This window comes from Procambarus clarkii, chromosome 22 (assembly GCF_040958095.1).
Source record: "Procambarus clarkii isolate CNS0578487 chromosome 22, FALCON_Pclarkii_2.0, whole genome shotgun sequence".
Lineage (NCBI taxonomy): Eukaryota > Metazoa > Arthropoda > Malacostraca > Decapoda > Cambaridae > Procambarus > Procambarus clarkii.
The window spans coordinates 9484501-9507000 of NC_091171.1; the positions used below are offsets into that span (position 1 = coordinate 9484501).

The following is a 22500-nucleotide window of genomic DNA, read 5'->3' on the forward strand; positions in this document are numbered from 1 at the left end:
TATATATATATATATATATGATAATGACTCCATACACAGTTTCAAGTGTAGATATGATAGAGCCCAATAGGCTCAGGAGCCTGTACACCAGTTGATTGACAGTTGAGAGGCGGGACCAAAGAGCCAGAGCTCAACCCCTGCAAGCACAAATAGGTGAGTATAAATAGGTGAGCACACACACACACACACACACACACACACACACACACACACACACACACACACACGTCATAAAACAGTATTGTGACTATTATTAATTTTCTTTTTCCATTTTACGCAAATATCTTGTACCATCTAGTGTGTCTTCACCCTCTAGATTCTAGAGGGTGAAGACACTAGATAACTTAATGTTTCCAACAATGTGACATCTTCAGGAGTACACCCTGTTGCACTAGCATCGCTATGCCGAGCTTACAAGGTGGTGGTAGTGGCTGTTTGAGATTCAGCTACTGGGAACAGATAGTTGCAAGTAGCACGGACTATGGTGAGCCCACAGTGGAATTACATGGCACAGGAGCGGGGCTGTAACTTGCGGCCATACAAGATGATGATGATGATTTTAGATTTAGCTACTCAGAACGAAATGTCCATGTAGCACGGGCTATGGTGAGCCCGTAATTGAGTTCGGGTATTTGCAATAACCTTGTTACTGTGATATTTGGGTCAAAGTTTTAAATGGAGGTGGGGTTTCCTCCTATTTCCCTGCTTTTTTTGTTGCTTCTGTTTTTCAGTGGATTGGTTTTAGTCTTGTTTTAATAATATTACCTTGGTGGCGGATGTGGGTGCAGAATGCTCACTAGTGAGTCTCATTCCTCAACGGCTTTTCTAATCATCGTAGTCGCGGGGGAATGTACATCTAATGCAGCTGCTGTCGTTGGATTAATGTTGAGTTTGATGCGCAGGTCTTCAGTAGCTTCACATTCCAGTAAGTAGTGAAATAGTGGCGCCTCTGCTTCTGTTCCACAGATATGACACTCTTTTAACTATTGGGTTTATTACCTCCCAGCAGCACTTGTAACCAAGTCTGAGTCTGTGTATGGCTACTGCAAATGTCTCTGGATATCTTTTTGTCAGGTTTGAATGAAGAGTAACCAGTGGCTTGTTCGTACCATATCGCAGTGGATCTTCCTTCCTCTTCTTTGGCTCTGTGACGACTTTTGATAGTTGGGAGAATTTTCTTCCTGGTTTGCTCCTTAATCTGTGAAAAGACTTGGAGGTATTTGAACCTGTACAACAGGTAGAACAGTGGCAGTTTTTGCTAGTGAGTCTGCCTTGTCATTACCATCTATGCCAATGTGACTTGGTATCCAATTTAGGGTGATTGACAGTCCTAGATTATGGGCTTCTTTTCCTGTATATTGGATTTCTGTGAGGAGTTGTATATTATTTCTGTGCTGACTGGATAACAATGCCTGGAGCGAAGATTTAGAGTCGGTATGGAATGATGACATCATGTAAATTATTCCCAGTTGTATAGTTTATGGCGTCCTTCAGGGCATATAATTCTGTTTGCAATATTGAGCACCCACTATTCATGCTCCAGTAAGCTTCATGGTTGGTAGTGTAAACTGTTGCCCCACCAGAACTGGGGCAGCAGTTCTTGATCAACTGATCCATCTGTGAAGATGCGAGTCGTTGTAGGTCTTGAGATGGAAATTTTTCTATGACTGATTTGAGCCTCTGTGAGTCACATGCTGATGTTTTAACTGGTAATCCTTCTATGATAATCATTAGAATCGATTCTTCCCATGGAGGAGGCGGCCGAAAGTGTTGATATGGTCTATCTTCTCCTTTGTTTTTAACGTTCCATTCCAAGTCCACTTTCTCTAGAATCTTTACTAAATTATCCGTCCATGCACTTGTTCTATACTGAAGGTTTCTCTGAAGCGATCTGTGAATGTTATCTTTGATTGATAGTTTGGCGGTGGTTCCAACAAGTTTTGCTCAATAAACTCGTGTTAAATTTCCCGTCTGTGTCAATTGTTGAATCCTCTTAGCCTTTTGGATATAGTGGCTGACAACCGTCCCATAATTAACGACAGTTATAGAAAGTACTCTCCAAGTCAAGCAATGTTTCTTGCCTCGTTGCTTGATATAGTCTCAATGGTCAAGGCAGATGGTGGCAGCGTTTTTTTTTTATATAAATCCTGTGTAGCATTTCCTTGTCGGCAGTGTACCTTTTGGTTCTGGTGTGACCATCATATGTCGGCTCATATTACAGTGTTCAATAACAGTGTTACCAAGTGCAACCGATGGGAAGTGTTACTCAGGATAAGTAGTGTTACATTACATTATTAGTTTAGTACTTATTTTATAGTGGTGTTACAATTATAGTGGTGTTACAGCGTCTTTGTCATTGATGATGACCACAAAGCCGTCTGCATAGTTAAGCAGTTTGGCTTTTGGTAACTTGGTTCATGAACTGTTCCATGAGACAGTTGAAGAGGAAGGGGCTTAGTATTCCTCCCTGCGGAGTCCCATTTTCCAACCTCTTTGAGGTCGATGTTTTTCCTTGGAATATGACTTTAGCTTCTCGGTTAAGCAGGCTTCCTTTGGCAAAGGCAAGAGCGTGTCCTTTGATTTCCTTATCCACAAGGCAGCACAGTGTAGCTGGAGCACTGGCTAACTCGAAGGCTTTTTCGAGGTCTAGAAAAATACGGATTCCAGGTTTGTCATTGATTTTATCCAGGAGGGAGGTAAGACATTCTGTGGTTCCAACACCTTTTATGTAAACAAACATATTTTGGTGCAGTGGATTGACTTTCCATTCAATTTGATTAAGAGCCATTCTTTCTGCAGTTTTAGCCAGACAGCTTGTTAATGAGATGGGTCTTGGATTTCCTGGGTCTTTAGGTTTTGGAATTGGGAATTATAATTGCACTGTTCCAAGAGAGTGGTCGAGTTCTTGTCACCCATACTCTGTTGATGAGATCCAGGAAGGCTTCTTCACCCTTTTCTTCTAGCTTGTCCAGCATGTTGTAAGTGATCTTGTCCTTACCTGGTGCTGTGTTTTTAGTTTTCTTTGTAGCTCTTCTGCCTTACAAGCAGAATTGCAGACATAAGTGTGGGTACACCTCACTCTGATTCACCTACCCTTTTTATCGTAGGGAGCGGCGAAGGGAAGGATGAGGTGATTGTTGCCCGAGTCCGGCTTCAAGGTGTTTGGCTTCCTGATCCTTCCAAGTGTTATATTGTCCTAATGGCTTGGTGCGTTCCCCTGATAGTTCCCTTCTCTTAACTTGCATATTTCCCTCTCCTGCACGCTAGCCTCTCACCAATCCTTATGGAACATTTCATCATGAACTGTGTGGATACCAGGATATAGTGGGCACAGGGCTCCCCCCCTCCCCTTCCTGTGGAGTCAACTTCCTTAATGTCATGGTCTGAAGACCTGACTGTCTTGATAGGTCTGGTCGCCATCTTCTCCAGTTCAATACTTGTATGTATTGACACTTCAATACATACAAGTATCCATGTATTAATACCAGTACATGTATTAATAATTCAGTACTCAATACTTAAGAAATGTGATTTTTACGTGGACTTGTTTTGTCATTGGCTTTTAACCTGTACATTAGTCCCTTGCTTCCCAGTCTTGGTGATTCAAATCGCCCATAATTATGATGTTGCCTCTTGGTCTGTGTTCCACCGTGCCTTATCCTGGGATTATACTTACACACTTGTGTGTTACTTACGTAAAGAAACAAGTACTTTGTTACAGCATCATACTTCTAAGTCCGGGAGTTGGGGTGATATTAAGATGGGTAACAGTGTTATATAGTGTTAAGGTAACAGTAAGTCCGGGTGTAGGGGGTGTTGGCTGGGCGTGTATACTGTGCCATTGCCACTAATTTCACTAGTGTGTTAGTGCGTGTGGGAGGGAGGAGAGCGGGAGCAGGTTAGTGAGCCCCGGGGGATGAGAGGAGTTGGTATGATCAGCAACCAGCGCCCCTTTACCCGTCGGAGCCATGCCTTACTCTCAACATCATTTACCACCGGACGAATTGGCCAGACGTGCCCCCCTCCCCCCCTTGTGGACGCCGTCCCCCCCCCCTCCCCTGTGGACGCCGTCCCCTCTCTCCCTCATCCTCCCCCTGCAATGCCCTCTCCTCCGCAGTATCTCGTTTATAGTCGTTAAAATCAGAATTATAATGTAGAGGGATTTGTCAATACAGGTGAGGCTGTTGACTCTCGCGCCACCTCACCATAGCGGCCACAGCGGCCTCTATATTTATTATCATCAGCATCATCATCTACCACAGACGTGGCCAGACATTTACAATGCTAACCAGCATATATACCTTTTCTTCTGTCCTCCATGGACAGGGTTAGAGAAGTGTTAAACATATAGTTCAGTGATTTATTGAACAATCGGCCACAGAAGGTGATTGTAGGGCTTTTAAAATGCTAAGCTAACCTACATACATAAATACAGAGTTGGGTCCTTGTATAGATAGTATTCAAGGTGTCTTTTTACATAGTGTCATTAATGTGCGTCTACAAAGATGAAATGCAAATTTAACCAGCTTCCATATCTCCTGTGTACACATACATACATACATACATACATACAGCGGCCCGTGTGGGCCCGGGTCTCAACAGACCACCACGGCAGCCCCAGGCCGTCTCTACAAAGTAATGTTGATGTTAAGTATTGCAGATAATTGATGCAGGATGCTGGTGCAACATTCACCCGGCATGTACAGTGTAGGACGGGGGGGGGTGCACTTTCCTGTGTGTTTATGTAGTATATATGTAAATTGTTATGGGTTCGCGTTGTACCGTGTGCATTGTGGGGTATGGGGTTATATATATGTATGTGGTATAAACCCTCCCCAGTAATTCTCCCGCTCTATATCCCCTCTCTAATATGCTCCAGCACCGGGATTCAACAAACATTTATACAACTGCTTGCGAAACCTGTACATCTTTCCTCAATCATGGCGGCATTGTTTACATTTCATGAACAGCTGATGAGCTCGGAAGCACTTGGAGGTGAAGCGTAACAATAACAACCTTGCAATGTGAACTTTGGTAGCTAACTGCTGACATCAATGGAGTGCAAGGTAGTGGCCGCGAGCCCCACTCCTCCCCGTACCACTCACAAACGCTCAAATTGGACGGTAACCATGTAGTTATTCTGGGCACGCTCGCGGCTGGTAGTTAAGGGGCATAACTTTGTGTGTGGAGACAACTGTCCCTGCAGCCGGGAGGTGTCCACTATGTCCGTGGCTGATGGCTGCATTCACACACACACTCGTCACACGCACCCCGCTCTTGCGTCAGGGAAAGGTGGGTGGGTGTGTGTGTTTACTGTCTGTATTTACTATTTGTGTCTGCAGAATTGAGCTATTAGCTCATGGACCCCGCCTTTCTAACAAATTAATTTTTCCTCTTATGGCTACTACACGTAATTCTCTAACACGCGCGCACACACGCACAGGAGAGACTACGGGAATTAAACCTCACTTCGCTGGAAGACAGAAGAGTTAGGGGGGGACATGATCACCACATTGAAGATTCTCAAGGAAAATGATAGGGTAGATAAAGACAGGCTATTTAACACAAAGGGGCACACGCATGAAGTCACCAGTGGGGTCCCACAGGGATCCGTACTTGGACCTATCCTGTTACTGATATACGTAAATGATCTCCCAAAGGGTATAGACTCATTCCTCTTAATGTTAGCTGACGATGCCAAAATTATGAAAAGGATTAGAACAGAAGAGGATTGCTTGCCAAGAAGACCTGAACAAACTGAAGGAATGGTCGAACAAATGATTGTTAGAGTTTAACCCAAGCAAATGTAATGTAATGAAGATAGGTGTAGGGAGCAGGAGGTCAGATACAAGGTATCATTTGAGAGATGAAATTCTTCAAGAGTCAGCGAGAGACCTGGGGGGTTGGTATCACGCCAGACCTGTCCCCTGAAGCCCATATCAAGAGGATAACATCAGCGGCATATGCCAGGTTGGTTAACATAAGACCGGCCTTTAGAAACTTGTGCAAGGAATCATTCAGAACTTTGTATACCACATATGTCAGACAAATCCTGGAGTATGCAGCTCCAGCATGGAGTCCATATCTAGTCAAGTATATGACTAAACTGGAAAAGGTTCAAAGGTTTGCCACCAGACTAGTACCCGAACTGAGAGGTATGAGCTACGAGGAGAGAGACTACGGGAATTAAACCTCATGTCGCTGGAAGACAGAAGTTAGGGGGGGGACATGATCACCACATACAAGGTTCTCAAAGGAATTGATAGGGTAGATAAAGACAGGCTTTAAGACAAGGAGCATACGCACTAGGGGGGGCACAGGTGGAAATTGAGTGCCCAAATGAGCCACAGAGGTATTAGAAATAGCTTTTTTGGTGTCAGAGTAGTTGACAAATGGAATGCATTAGGCAGTGATGTAGAGGAGTTCCTCCACGCCCTTTTGTTCAGTTCCTTTGCTTCCATACGTGCCCTGTTAAACCATGGAGTGTGTGTGTTTATGTTTGTGCGTGCGTGCATGCGTGTGTTTTCTATACCTATAAAAAAGAATATGTAGGTGTCAGTCTGTCCCAGGATGAAGATCAAACGATTGGGTCTCGTCTCATCAAACTTTGCAGGGTGACTAGTGCTTGTGAGGTCATAGGCGGGTCGGGGTTGACCTCTATAATATCAACGTCCAGTTTCGCAAAATACCAGACTCCATCCTCACCAAGTTTATTGTGTTCTAGCCCCCAGAATCACGTGAACCCTTGTTCTACAGTGTTACTTAACCCACACACGTACCATAAATGTTTTACAAGATTATACATTGAAAAATGTCTCTTTCCCTCATGGACTATAGTTTATTGGTTACCTTACGATGATTTCTGGGCTTAGCGTCTCCGATCTTTCTTAGCGTGAGGAAAGGGTGTAGTGAAGATGGTTACAGTGATGGTTGTGTGAAGATGGTTACAGTGATGGTTGTGTGAAGATGGTTACAGTGATGGTTGTGTGAAGATGATTTTAGTGGAGATGGTTGTATATAGTGCAGATATAATAAATTATAATAATATATATATATTTTATATATTATATAATATATATATATATATTATATATATATATATATATATATATATATATATATATATATATATATATATATATATATATAATATAAAGTTTTGTTTTATTTCTGTATAATATTTTTATATAGAAAATTGTTTGGCATATGTTGTCTATTATTTGATATTAAGAGAAATTGGCTAGAACGCTGTTGTGAATGTTTTATTTTGTCCAAAACATTTTGGTTTTGTCCCGTCATGATGATGGTGTCGAGTCCTGTGATATTCCATCGTGTTATTTATTGTGTGTGTTGTGGTGCTCCAGCACCTGTGAGAACACGATTATTGATATATTCACTAACAGCATCTCAACATACATGCCAAAGGCAAACAAGGATAGCCTGTTGGATCATAGCACTTGGAAGGGGTATCAAGTCGGTACAGACAGTTCTTAGAAATATTGCCGGAACAAAGGGAACTTCTTCAAATACCAATTAGATAAGTTCTTTCAACAAGTGCCGGACGAACCGGGCTGTAGTGGATATGAGTGCCTGCGGGCCGCACCAAGCAACAGCCTGTTGGACCAAGTTATCACAAGTCAAGCCTGGCCTCAGGCCGGGCCCGGGGAGTAGAACAACTCTAAGAGACCCTCTCCACGTAAGTCCAAGGGACGAGAGATAATGGAATTGCAGTAGCATCAGTCGACCGATAGCAAGGATGTGTGGTGCCTACCTTCTGGCTACCTTGTGTAGCTTCCGGGGACCAATGGCCCCGTTGCCCGGTCTCCGACCAGGCTTCCTTGTTGGTCTGGTCAACCAGGTTGTTGAACGCGGCTGCTCGCAGCCTGATGCATGAGTCACAACCTGGTTGATCAGGTATCCTTTGGAGGTGCTTATCCAGTTCTCTCTTGAACACTGTGAGGGGTCGGCCAGTTATGTCCCTTATGTGTAGTGGAAGCGTGTTGAACAGTCTCGGGCCTCTGATGTTGATAGTTCTCTCTTGAACATTGTGAGGGGTCGGCCAGTTATGTCCCTTATGTGTAGTGGAAGCGTTTTGAACAGTCTCGGGCCTCTGATGTTGATAGTTCTCTCTTGAACACTGTGAGGGGTCGGCCAGTTATGTCCCTTATGTGTAGTGGAAGCGTTTTGAACAGTCTCGGGCCTCTGATGTTGATAGTTCTCTCTTGAACACTGTGAGGGGTCGGCCAGTTATGTCCCTTATGTGTAGTGGAAGCGTTTTGAACAGTCTCGGGCCTCTGATGTTGATAGTTCTCTCTTGAACACTGTGAGGGGTCGGCCAGTTATGTCCCTTATGTGTAGTGGAAGCGTTTTGAACAGTCTCGGGCCTCTGATGTTGATAGTTCTCTCTTGAACACTGTGAGGAGTCGGCCAGTTATGTCCCTTATGTGTAGTGGAAGCGTGTTGAACAGTCTCGGGCCTCTGATGTTGATAGTTCTCTTGAACACTGTGAGGGGTCGGCCAGTTATGTCCCTTATGTGTAGTGGAAGCGTGTTGAACAGTCTCGGGCCTCTGATGTTGATAGTTCTCTCTTGAACACTGTGAGGGGTCGGCCAGTTATGTCCCTTATGTGTAGTGGAAGCGTTTTGAACAGTCTCGGGCCTCTGATGTTGATAGTTCTCTCTCAGAGTACCTGTTGCACCTCTGCTCTTCAACGGGGGTATTCTGCACATCCTGCCATGCCTTCTGGTCTCATGTGCTGTTATTTCTGTGTGCATCTATGGGACCAGCCCCTCTACTATCTTCAACGTGTAGATTATTATGTCTCTGGCCGTTTTTAAATTTTAACTGTTTCAATTGCGCAAGAGCTCGAACTTATTTTCATTAAACGTCATATTATTATCTGTAGCCCATTGAAAGACCCGAGTAACATCAGATTGGAGGTTTGCCGTGTCCTCTATATTGTCTACTGGCATGAAGATCCTGGTGTTGTCTGCACATGATGATACAGTGCTGTAGTTTGTATCCTTGTCCCTGTCTGATATTACGGTGAGAAAAAGTACCGGAGCAAGCAAGGTACCTTGGGGGGGGGGGGTGGGTCTGAGCTTTTCCCAGATGATCAGGATTTGACTGTGTTGACTATTACACTCTGCGTTCTGTTGGTTAGGAAGTTGAGGATCCATCTCCCTACTTTGCCAGTAATTCCTTGTGCACGCATTTTGTGCACAATAACACCATGGTCACATTTGTCGACAGCTTTTAAAGTCTGTTTATATTACATCTGTGTTTTGTTTGTCTTCCATGGCACCTAGTGCCATGTCATAGTGGTCCAGCAACTATGAGAGGCAGGAGCGCCCTGTTCTGAACCCGTGTTGTCCAGGGTTGTGGAGATACCCTCTCCCTTACCTCAACACGGGTAGGGGATTTGAAGCTCATTTCCTCCCTGACACAAATAGTTAAGAACACCATTGATGACCGGAAGGTGGGGTTGAGGAGCAGACACTCGCCTGTAGCTGGGTACATGTAGCTGGGTGCATGTAGGTGGGTACACGGAGGGGTAGCCCCTAATTATGTGTAGGTGTCTCGCATAATAATTAATGTTTTGTCTTCCTACAGGTACGTTGATGGTGGGTGCCCGGCAGGTGGGTGTCCGGCAGGTGGGTGTCCGGCAGGTGGGTGTCCGGCAGGTGGGTGCCCGGCAGGTGGGTGCCCGGCAGGTGGGTGCCCGGCAGGTGGGTGTCCGACAGGTGGGTGCCCGGCAGGTGGGTGCCCGGCAGGTGGGTGCCCGGCAGGTGGGTGCCCGGCAGGTGGGTGCCCGGCAGGTGGTGTCAGTACACACACGGGTCGTGGTACTAGATATTGCCGGTTAGAGTAATAATATATATTTGTCAACACACATGGTCCAGTATAATCTAGGCATGACGCCAGCAGAGGGGTACCCAGGAGTCTACACTTGACACAGCTTGCTACACACAGTTATGACAGCCGACACCTGCTAATGACGAGCCATCACGCGTCACTACTATTCACTGGTCGCAGTGAACGTTATTCACTTTCCCGTGAATGACACATTCATCGGTGTCATACTAATTGTGTTAACATACTGTTTTTTGTCGTGGGAGGGGATGGCGTCCCTGGCGGCCCTGGCGCTGTGGTGGCTGGTTGTATATATGTAGTTGCTGCATGTGGCTGTGTATTGCCTGCCATGTACCACCTGGTCGACGGGCGGCGGTGTGTGGGCGGGTGTGGCCGGGAGAGGGAGGGGGGGGGGAGCCTCTCTGCCACACCTCGCCTGCTCAACCCTTCTCAGAGTCTCGGTCGTGAAGCACTTAGTTGTCTTTGTCACCTGGGTACATCGTGCCTTTGTCCGGGGCGAGGTGCAGGTGGCACTAGGCGCTGGAAGTCCCCTGCGGTGGGGGGGGGGATGGGGGTGGGGGGGAGGACGGGCTCGGAATATACCAGTGAATGAGTTTGTCAACATTCCCCTCCTCCTGTTCCCTGTTCCTCCCCCCCAGACGCGAACATACACCTGGGGCTCTCTCTCAAACCTTCACGTACTCCAATACAAACATTGTTGCCACGGGGCCCAGTCGTTCATAAAGGTACACAGAGCCCCCCCCCCCCACACACACACAGCTCTCCCATCCTTCCCTACCCCTTCTACCCCCAACAACTACCCTGCCCCCCCCTCCAACCCATCTGCTCCATCCCACCCTCCAAAGCCCCTTTCCACCCCTCTATCTTCAACCCCCTCTTCACCCCCCCCCCCCCACCATTGCACCTCGTCTCCAGTATGACACCTCGCGATGCCCCCCCCCTCCAGCCTCTGTCCCCCTCACCTCTCCACTGCCTTCAAACACCCATTCCCTTGCCCCACTTTCATCCTGAGCCCCACCTCTCACCCCCCCTAATACCCCAAAACCTATACCTGCCCCTTGCACACCCTTTTTCAGACTCCCACTCTCATTCTCTCAGACCCACTATGCCCTTCAGACCCCCCTAGCTGCCCAGATGCCGTTCACCCCTAGATCTCCCTAATTGCCTAGCCCCCATCTGCCCCCCCCCCAAACCCCCTGGCTCCCAGATCCCCTCCGCCTCTTATCGCCCCTCCCTATTCCGGGCACTTACCACCTCACGACCACTTATTGGAGATAGGACAGCATCCATCTCTCACCTGCGGCACACACCGAGGGGGGGGACAGGTAGGCAGATGAGACACATGATGGAAGTATCATGTAGACTCTTCCAAGAAGAGTCTCAAGGTTTGGTACACCAATGCTGATGGGGTATCCAATAAAGCAGGGGAAATAAAAGAAATGGTTAGTGAAGCAGATCCAGACATCATTTCAATAGTAGAAACTAAAATATATGATATGATCTCGGATGCAATCTTTCCAGGGGGATACCAAGTGATAAGGAAAGAAAGGACACAGAGACAGGGAGGGGGAGTGGCACTCCTCTTAAAGTCGAAATGGAAATTTGAGGCACTAGAGAATCGGGGGACTAATGGAAACACAAGCTCCATACTTGGGATTCTGAGAGCTGATGGAAAGAAGATTGTGATCTTGATAACCTACAATCCCCACCAAACAGTAGAAGGCCCAGACAGAAATATAATAACAAAAAGACATGTATAGATGAATTGCAGAGGACAGCAACAACAGCTCAAAGAATGAGAGCAAAACTGATGGTCATGGGGGACCTCAATCACGGAGAGATCGATTGGGAGTCAAGAAATTCCCATGGTGAGGAAGAAACGTGAGGAGCAAAATAAGTGGAAGTTATGAACAGGAATTTCCTAACACAACACGTGAAGGAAGACACAAGGGAAAGAGGAGGGGATACACTAAGCCTATTAGACCTGATTTTCGCCCAAAATAAGGAAGACATTACGAATATGGCACATGAAATACCACTAGGAGCCTGTGAACATTGTGTCCTAGTCTTCGACTACATGATCGAGCTTAAAATTGTGACCACGGGGAAAGAGGTCTGGGAAAGGAGAGTAGAGTATGGGAAAGGGGATTTCAGAAGGATAAGAGAATATCCGGGAGAAATGCAGTGGGAGGAAGAACTAAGAGGAAAAAAGTGCAAGATATGATGGACTTAATGAAGTGGAGGCCAAAGAGCGTTTATACACACAATAAAAAAGGGAGGGAATATAAAAAACACATGGTTTAATAGTGCCAGCCTGAGCAGCTCTCGTTGTTAGAAGAGATGACGACCCAAGATGAGAGACTCACGGGTATAGCACTGACAGCAGAGGTGGTAATGAAACAACTAACACTGGATGAAACTAAAGCAGTTGGACCAGACAATGTATCACCGTGGATACTAAAAAAGGCAGCGCAGACCCTCACCGTGCCTCTGGCAGGGATCTATAATGAGTCACTTACGAAGGGAGAGTTGCCCAGTTAGTGGAAAAGGGCAAATATGGTACCAATTTCCAAAACAGGAGATAGGGCAGAAGCTCTTAACTACAGACCGGTATCACTTTACAAGCATCCCCTGTAAAGTACTTGAAAGAATAATCAGGTTGTTATAAATAGTGTGTTGTACCATGGAGGATCTAGTAATAATTATGGAGCACGGTCAGTAGATAGGAACAAGATGCATCCCTAGTAATGGAGATCTTAAAGGCCCGGCCCCCAATGAAAAGGTATGAGTAAACTTATAGTGGCTTATTACTGCAATTGTCCGCCTAGAGGTAGATCATAGATCTCCTACACAGGAAGAATGGATACTCCTTTAACTAACTAACTTATTTATTAACCCCTTAACAACCCCCCATATACATTCACACCAATAATAATAATTACTTTATCACACTATCTTACATTAAAAGCCTTGGTCCACATGGGCAGGATCCAAGGTTTTACAATGAGCACAAGCTAGGGCAAAGTTTTCTAGGCAAGGGACACTAGTAATGACTCTAGGTAGCTTACTGGTACTACTGGAACCTACGTGGTTCCACTGGGACCCCCTTAGAGTAACAGAACAAGATAAACCCTAGTGATCACCTGCTTAATGCACAATAATACTCTACACAGTACTAATTTACACACAGAACATGTTTATGCCAGAGAATGAGGACAATACAGTATACTTACCTTGGTAAACTAGACACAGAAATAGGTAAGAGAAGCGAGAGGAAGGGGAGGAGGTTCTTTTCACCACGACGCCAGCCCAGAGAAGACCGCATCCAGCGTCCCATCCAGGGCTCCCGAGTTGTTGTGGTGCCGGGAAGAGCCTAATTGATCGTGCAGCTATACACATTAAAAGTCTTCACCGATGTACAATATTGTTTACTCGTTCTAAGGATAGTTAATAATTACTACAATGTTATACTTAATCCACAACAAGCTCAAGAGTCTGAAAGCTTTGCGAGCAACAAGATTCGTCCTACGTTTGGCAAGGAAGATACGAACAGACACACGTCGGCAAGCGTGTCAAATATAAGGTAGTTTATTTAGCTCAATTTGACCTCTGGTTTTCAACTGAGGAACCCAGGGTCGTAACACAGGTGAAGACTGGTTACACACCTGGAGAACATTAGGTATGTAAACAAACACCAACATGGGTTCAGAAAAGGGAAATCATGCCTAAAACACCTGGAATTCTATGATAAAGTAACAAGAATAAGGCAAGGCTGAGAAGCATGGGCAGGCTGCATATTCCTGGACTGCCAAAAAGCCTTTGACACAGTATTGCACATGAGACTGCTATTAAAATTTGAGGTGCAGGCGGTAGCAAGCGTAAAAACCTTAGCTTGGGTAAAGTATTACCTAATAGGCAGGAGCCAGAGAGTAACAGTCAGGGGCGAGAAGTCAGATTGGCGAACCGTAACGAGTGGAGTACCTCAAGGATCGGTGCTGGGACCAGTTATATTCTAATATACGTGAACGACATGTCTACATGAGTAGAGTCCTATATATCGACGTTCGCTGATGAGAAGAGTTGACGAGTTTTTTGAGGATTGTAGGATACTCCAAGAGGACTTGAACACGCTGCAGAGATTGTCAGAGAAATGGCTACACGAGCAAGAGAAATGGAGTTCAATACCAGCACGTGTAAAGTTATGGAAATGGGACTAGGTGACAGGAGACCAAAGGGTCAGTACATAATGAAGGGAAACTACCTTCCTGTGACAATTAGAGAAAGGGACCTGGGAGTGGACATAACATCAAATCTAGCTCTTGAGGCGCGCACAAATCGGATAACGACAGCAGCGCACTCTACGCCGCAAAAGTTTGAACGTCACTCAGAAACCTAAGTAAAGAGGCATTCAGAGCGCTTGACACTGCCTACGTGAGACCACTCTTAGAGTATGCAGCCCCATCATGGAGCCCCCCCCCCCCACCTAAAGAAACACATTAGGAAACTGGAAAAGGTTAAAAAGAAATTAAGACGCGGGAATTATATGACTGAAGGAATTATATCTGACTACGTTAGAAAAAAGGAGGGAGCGGCGACATATGCGGCGGTGTGTTTGTGTGAAAAAAATAGTTAGTAATTAGTAACAGTTGATTGACAGTTGAGAGGCGGGCCGAAGGAGCAGAGCTCAACCCCCGCAAGCACAACTAGGTGAATACACAGAGGCGCTCATCGCGTGTTTGAACACACGCACTTGTAGTAAAATGTGAATGTACTCGTACACCCTCGATGAAATATTTATACCCCCCCCCCCACACACACAAAATAACTTTACTCGACCACACAACCTCCCACATCACCACAGTGTACACACACCCCTCGCCACACCTCACTACCTCGCACACCTGTACAGCCCCGCCCAACACTCATGCAAGGCTCTACTCATAACGCTCGTCCCCCCCCCTCTCTCTTCAAATATATATATGTATATATATATATAATATATATAAACGGAAACCATATATAAAATGAAGTCAAGTCACACCATAAAGCAGCTGTCACGACTGTAAGAAAAATGACAGGTTGGATAACAAGGACCTTCCAAACAAGGGATGATATACCAATGATACTTTTTAAGACACTAGTGCTCTCTAGGGTGGAATATTATTGTGTACTAACAGCCCCACTTCAGAGCCGGAGAGCGACCTGGAGAGCGTGCAGAGATCCTTTACCGATAAAATCCACTCCATAAAACATATAAATTATTGCAATAATTTAGATTGCCGTTTTTAAATCTGTATTCTCTTGAGCGCAGGCGGGAGAGATACATAATAATTTACACGTGGAAAATAGTAGAGGGGCTGGTCCCAAACCTGCACACAGAAATAACATCACATGAGACCAGAAGGCATGGCAGGATGTGCAGAATACCCCCGTTGAAGAGCAGAGGTGCAACAGGTACTCTGAGAGAGAACTATCAACAACAGAGGCCCGAGACTGTTCAACACGCTTCCACTACACATAAGGGACATAACTGGCCGACCCCTCACAGTGTTCAAGAGAGAACTATCAACATCAGAGGCCCGAGACTGTTCAACACGCTTCCACTACACATAAGGGGCATAACTGGCCGACCCCTCACAGTGTTCAAGAGAGAACTATCAACATCAGAGGCCCGAGACTGTTCAACACGCTTCCACTACACATAAGGGACATAACTGGCCGACCCCTCACAGTGTTGAAGAGAGAACTGGATAAGCACCTCCAAAGGATACCTAATCAACCAGGCTGTGATTCATACGTCAGGCTGCGAGCAGCCGCGTCCGACAGCCTGGTTGACCAGTCCAGCAACCAGGAGGCCTGGTTGGGGACCGGGCCGCGGGGACGTGGGTTCTGGGAATCACCGCTAGCTAAGGTAAGGTCGCGCCAGAGATACAAAATACAGAACGGGAATGGGTAGTTGACTAAATATTCCTTGCAATCTTTATTGACAAGAGAACCTTTCAAGCAAACTGTTGAGCCTGGCGCCCCAGGCCAGGTACTGGGTGCACCAGAACTCCCGAAACCCTCTACAGGTATCTCCTGGTAAATACGATATATTAAGGAAAAATAATCCGAAGGCCTTTGCCTACGGAGAGTTATGTCTGGAGCGATGATTGACGCGCTGTGTACCTGTGGACAGTGACACACCACTGACGGCTCTGACGGGGGGGTGGTGCAGCAACACCCCCCCCCCATCCCCCGCTCTTCCTGGACCCTGAGAGTTACTAAGAGTTCCTCTACATGACGGAAATGTTACCGAGGGCACTGTTCCTTGGACCTTCATATAACCACCACCATAGTAGTAATGTGTTGGTAAACCCACAGAAACAGCTCCTATAGTGACTCCTGAACCACCGAGCACGGTGAACATGACTACCATACACCCTCCCCAGAACCTTCCGCTTCAAAGAAGACTAGACACAACCTGGTCCCTAGCCATGTAGGGATATATGGAAACTGAATTAAGTTCTCTCTTCTGCTACTTTATGCACAAAGAGGATGTAGTTATCACCGCTCCAACAAGCACCACTGAACTACAAAAAACCTATTTAGCTAGTCTGGAAAGAGCACTTCCTGCGGGGGTCACAGAGCCCTCTGTAACGACCCCCCCACACCCCTGGTACAGAGACCAACCCCCCCACCCCTGGTACAGAGACCAACTCACCCCCGGTACAGAGACCAACTCACCCCCGGTACAGAGACCAACTCACCCCCGGTACAGAGACGTCACCAGGTACATAACGTCAATCTTCACTGCACAAGGAAATCACAACATGATCTTTACATGCGAAAGTCATTTGGAGGAGTGCGGAAGTGAACCAGCCACCTCCTGGTCAACACCAGTCCGCGTGGCATGCCTCTAGGCCACGACATACTAAAAGCTATTCAACCAAAGACCCTATTGAGTCCACCAAGGCATTCTGGAGGCATCACCAACTATGAAGAGGCTGTCTATATGTGTGGGAGACGGATATCAACACGACAGAACAGAATACAGATATTGTGGACGACCAAATGGACATTCCCTTAATTATTATTTACTCGACTGTAATAAATTTCGGTTGTGTTAGCGACAGATGCAGCCCAATTATAATTCCTTCATAGGGATTGGCCAACTCAAACACTATTAATTCCTATTAACTAAATAGGCATTTAAACAAGGAATTGTGGAACTAGAAATACTGCCGTAGTTGTTAAGCACGTGATAAATACACAACACCAGAGACCAGCAGTTGGCGCCGCCTCTGTCCATCACCCTCGAAAGATCACACACAAAATATATGAAGATAACGACTGGTTCAATGAACCAAGAAAGCTCGATATTATCGTGTATTTTTTGACTTGGACAGACACACACACGATGTCAGATACAAGCACACGCACACACGAGGTCAGATACAAGCACACGCACACACGAGGTCAGATACAAGCACACGCACACACACACGAGGTTGGATACAAGCACACGCGCGAGAGGGCACACGCCTGTTAGTCTTGCAGACGCAAGAGAGGAAATCCTTGATGAGTCATGGCAACATTCCTGTGGAATGCTCCGACGACCCGCCCTGACGACCCCGCCCTGACGACCCCGCCCTGACGACCCCGCCCTGACGACCCCGCCCTGACGACCCCGCCCTGACGACCCGCCCTGACGACCCCGCCCTGACGACCCGCCCTGACGACCCCGCCCTGACGACCCCGCCCTGACGCACCGAGGTATTAACAGGAAGAGACGCTGGTTCAGGTTTACGCCCGTCGTCATGACTGTCCATTTACTTTGTACAGGAGCAGTCTTTCTGCCTTACCTGTCTGCGCACTAGTAAGAAAAATAATAATTCAGTCGAAATAATGCAAGAGCAGGAGTCATTGGGCTGGCCACGCCACAGTCCGGCACGGCCCCGCCCCGCACGGCCCCGCCCCGCACGGCCCCGTCCGGCACGGCCCCGCCCCGCACGGCCCCGTCCGGCACGGCCCCGCCCCGCACGGCCCCGTCCGGCACGGCCCCGTCCGGCACGGCCCCGTCCGGCACGGCCCCGCCCCGCACGGCCCCGCCCCGCACGGCCCCGCCCCGCACGGCCCCGTCCCGCACGGCCCCGCCCCGCACGGCACGGTCCCGCACGGCACGGTCCCGCACAGTACGGTGCCGGCCGGACAAGCCCATAAATAGACATTGTGTTTAATAGATACAGAAGGCGGGTAGGTGTTGTCCATACTGTAACCCGTATTTATAACCCGCGACATGTTCTCATACACGCGCCTCTAAATCCTCAAAGTTTTCCAATTTGAAGTCCGGCGACGCCGGTTAACTTTCGCTATCGAACCGGGAAAACCGCAGGTATATAGACAGGCCGGTGTACAGACAAGCCGGTGTGCAGACAGGCCGGTGTACAGACATGGCGGTGTACAGTCATGGCAGTGTACATAACCAGGGGTACACACTTCGTCGTCACTGATTGTCTGGCCTCCCTCACCCCCCTCTGCCCTGCCCCCCTCCCCCCCACCCCGCACTTTCCCCTTCCACCACCACCACTTTCCTATCAATCACACTTCCCCCTCCCTCCCCCCTACCTTTCCCCAGATACAACCCCCCTTCCCTTCCCTCAACTCCCCCACCTGGAGGCACCCGAGTCCACTGGTGACTGTACACTTTATCATACTGTGTGTGTGAGCGTCACGTCGTGGCTCTGGGTCTACAGTGTGTTTATATCCCTTATACCCTTACTATATACCCTTACACCCCCCAACACCCTTACATCCCCCCAACACCCTAACACTCCCCCCATTCCCTCACTCCCGATGTTCGTCCCGTAGTGCACCATCTCGTCATCACTGATGTAAAGTACCAGTAGCGCGAGCGCTCAACATAATATGGAGAAAGAGCCTGGATACAGGGGAGATACCAGCAGCACTTAAATCTGCAGATATAGCTCCGTTGCACAAGGGGAAGGGGGTAGTAAAGCCTTGGCAAAAAATTATAGGCCAGTTGCACTAACATCACACATAATAAAAGTGTTTGAAAGAGTGATTAGGAATCAAATTTCTAGTTTTATGGAAAATAATGAATTACACAACCCAGGACAACATGGACTATGAGCGGGAAGATCCTGTCTGTCAGTTACTCAACCACTATGACAGAATCACAGAAGCCCTAGAAGAAAAACAAAATGCAGATGTTGTATACACAGACTTTGCAAAGGCGTTCGACAAATGTGATCATGGAGTGATAGCTCACAAAATGAGGTCACCGGGAATAACTGGTAAAGTAGGACGCTGGATACTCAATTTCCTGTCGAACAGAACACAAAGAGTAACATTCAATCAAATAAAATCGAGTCCAAGCGATGTTAAAAGCTCTGTACCTCGAGGTACAGTCCTTGCACCGCTACTGTTCCATATTCTCTTATCAGATACAGACAAAAATACACGTCACAGCTTCGTGTCATCTTTTGCAGATGACACAAAAATCAGCATGAAAATTACCTCTGCTGAAGACATTGAAAAATTACAAGCAGATGTCAACAAAGTTTTCGATTGGGCAGCAGAAAATAACATGATGTTTAACAGTGATAAATTTCAGGTACTCAGGTACGGCAAAAATGAGGATCTTAAACATAATACAGGGTACAAAACACAATCGAATCTGCCATAGTAGGAAAACAGCATGTCAGGGATTCGGGAATAATGATGTCCGACGACCTAACGTTTAGGGAGCATAACCAAGCAAATATTGCGTCAGCCAGAAAAATGATAGGATAGATTACGAGAATTTTCAAATCCAGGGATCCCATCACAATGGTTGTACTCTTCAAGTACAACCATTGTACTGGGGGTGCTATATTAAGCTGGATTAGGGCATGGCTATACCAAAGGAAACATAGTTAGTATAAATGGAATCAAGTCAGAGTGGGAAAATGTTGTAAGTGGAGTGCCTCAAGGCTCTGTCCTGGGACCTCTGTTGTTTATAATATATATAAATGATTTAGATTCAGGTTTGAGTAGCAACATTTGCAAATTTGCCGATGATACGAAAATCGGTAGGGAAATTAATTCGGAGGAGGACTCACTATCACTTCAAGTTGATCTAGATAGGGTTTTGAAATGGTCAAAGGATTGGCAGATGCAGTTTAATGCTGATAAATATTATATATAATATCAATGATAATATCGTTATATTATCATTGCAATATGGAAGTTGTAGTTAAGGACCTGGTGACTCTAGTGGGAGCCCTGAGGACAGAGTTGGACTTTCTGCGGGAGGAGGTGCGTCAGCTGAAAGAACAACGAGAAGTAACGAAGGAGGAGACCAGTAGTAAAGGGACCTCGTCTTGGAGAGTTGTGAAAGACAGGGGCCTTAAGAAGACTTTGATAAAGCCGCCTTCAAACGCCATAGCAACTTCTAATTCATTTGACGTTTTGGAGGACGAGTGCTGTGGAGAGACTGTGGATCGCGCAAAAGGGAAAGCAACGAAGAGAAAGGAAGCGCAGGCCCCTCAGAAAGTAAAGGAAGTACCTAAGCAAACATTAGTTGTGGGAGATTCCCAGATAAGGTATTTGGATAGAACGTTTTGTGCTAGAGATAGGGGGAACAGGTTAAGGGTTTGCTATCCCGGAGCTGGCATTGGTGATATTATAAACAACATGAATGATATTATGGCTGGTAATGGGAACAATCCCATTATTTGCATTAGCGTGGGAGGAAATGATGTTGGTCGAGTTAGGAGTGAGGAACTGATTCAGAGGTATAAAACAGCCATAGAGTTAGGAGCAAGGGAGGAATCCCGATCATATGTGGCATTCTTCCAAGAAAGGGAGTGGGAAATGAATGGATATCGAGGGCACTTGGTGTCAATTGCCGGCTGGAAAGATATTGCAAATCAAATGCAATATCTTTCATAGACAACTGGGAACACTTCTATGGAAGAAATGAAATGTATGCTCGTGATGGGGTGCATCTATCGAGAGCTGGGGTTGTTGCTGTTGCGAACTCGCTAGAAGAAGTGGTTAGAGGTGTTTGTTTGGGTTTAAACTGTTAGTAGATAGAGGTATGGGAATTGATTTGGAGGAAGGAGGTAATAAAAGTATGTGTTTGTGGGAGAAAGGAATTGGCAAAACGATCAGGGAAAGAGAAGGTCCGCAAAATAACAATTCACTTAGGGTATATTACACTAACAGTAGAAGTCTAAGAAATAAAATTAACGAATTAAATGCTCTTGTCTGCACAGAAAGAATAGATATTATTGCACTTACCGAAACGTGGATGAATGTAGAAAATAGAGAACTATTAGCTGAATATCAAATATATGGATTTAAACTATTTCACACAGATAGATATATTAGACGAGGAGGTGGAGTAGCCATATATGTTAGGGACAATTTGAAATGTAGTCTCAAAGAGGGAATCAAAACAGAACCACACACAGAAACTATTTGGATTGAATTAAACGAAAAAGCTAATAATATTATAATAGGAGTAATATATAGGCCACCAAATTTAGACAGAATGGAAGCAAAGCATCTATGGGATGAAATATCTAGAGCATCTAGATCTAACAGTATTTATGTCATGGGTGACTTTAATTTTAGCGGAATAAACTGGTTGAACAAAACAGGGAATAGTGAAGCAGAAGATTTTCTAGAATTAATTGACGATTGCTTTCTTACGCAACACATTAAGGAACCAACACGGGAAAATAATATTTTAGATTTAGTGTTAACTAACAGGGAAACGCAAATTAATGACATCGAAATAGGGAGTGAGCTAGGGAGCAGTGATCACAAAGAAATCAGATTTAGCATAGAATGGAATAGACCAGTAGGAGAAAATTCTGTTAAAGTGCCAGATTTTCGAAAAGCTGATTTTAATAGCCTAAGAAATTTTTTGGGTCAAATTGATTGGAAAGTCTTGGGTATGGGGTGGGGGCCGGTCTTGGAGCGAGACATGAACCCAGCGATAGGTGACTTAAATGGGGATTTCGATGTGGATTCAATATATTACTTATTTAAGAATATTCTAAACAAAGCACAGGAACGTAGTATACCATACAAATTGAATAGATCGAATACTAATGACCCAAAGTGGATAACAAAGAATTTGAAGAACCTTATAGGTAAAAAGAGAGCTTGGTACAAAAGGATTAAAAATGGGGAGGTCACTTTAGAACAGGAATTCGTACAACTGGTTAGAAATGTTAAAAAAGAGATAAGGAAAGCAAAAAGAAACTATGAAGTTCGCATAGCAGGGCAAGCAAAGACAAATCCTAAAGGGTTTTTTCAGTTATATCGTACCAAGACTAGGGAAAGGATAGGTCCATTAAAAACTGAGACAGGTCAAATAACAGATAGTGATGAAGAGATGAGTAGTATTTTTAATAAATATTTTGTATCTGTATTTACTAAAGAGGAACTTAACAATATGCCTTCAGCCGAACAAGTCTATGTGGGTGGGGACGAGGACAGGTTGACGAGTTTAGCAGTTACCAGGGAGGATGTTCTTAAACAAATAGTAAAACTCAAACCAAACAAATCCCCAGGGCCGGATGAAGTGTTTGCCAGGGTGCTTAAAGAATGCAAAGAGGAGCTTTGTGACCC

At 45.9% G+C, this 22500-nt stretch overlaps 1 protein-coding gene across 1 annotated transcript in view; it reads right to left on the bottom strand.

The window, feature by feature from the left end:
• The window catches only part of LOC123756957 (uncharacterized), a 117642-nt gene extending 104432 nt beyond the window's left edge, over window positions 1–13210 (bottom strand). The window contains exons 1-2 of the mRNA XM_069329375.1: window positions 13107–13210; window positions 11171–11274 (exon numbers count right to left, since the gene is read on the bottom strand). Of these exons, the coding sequence (XP_069185476.1) occupies window positions 11171–11274; window positions 13107–13210 (208 nt within the window). The remainder of the gene's footprint in view (window positions 1–11170; window positions 11275–13106) is intronic.
• Window positions 13211–22500: the final 9290 nt, after the last annotated feature.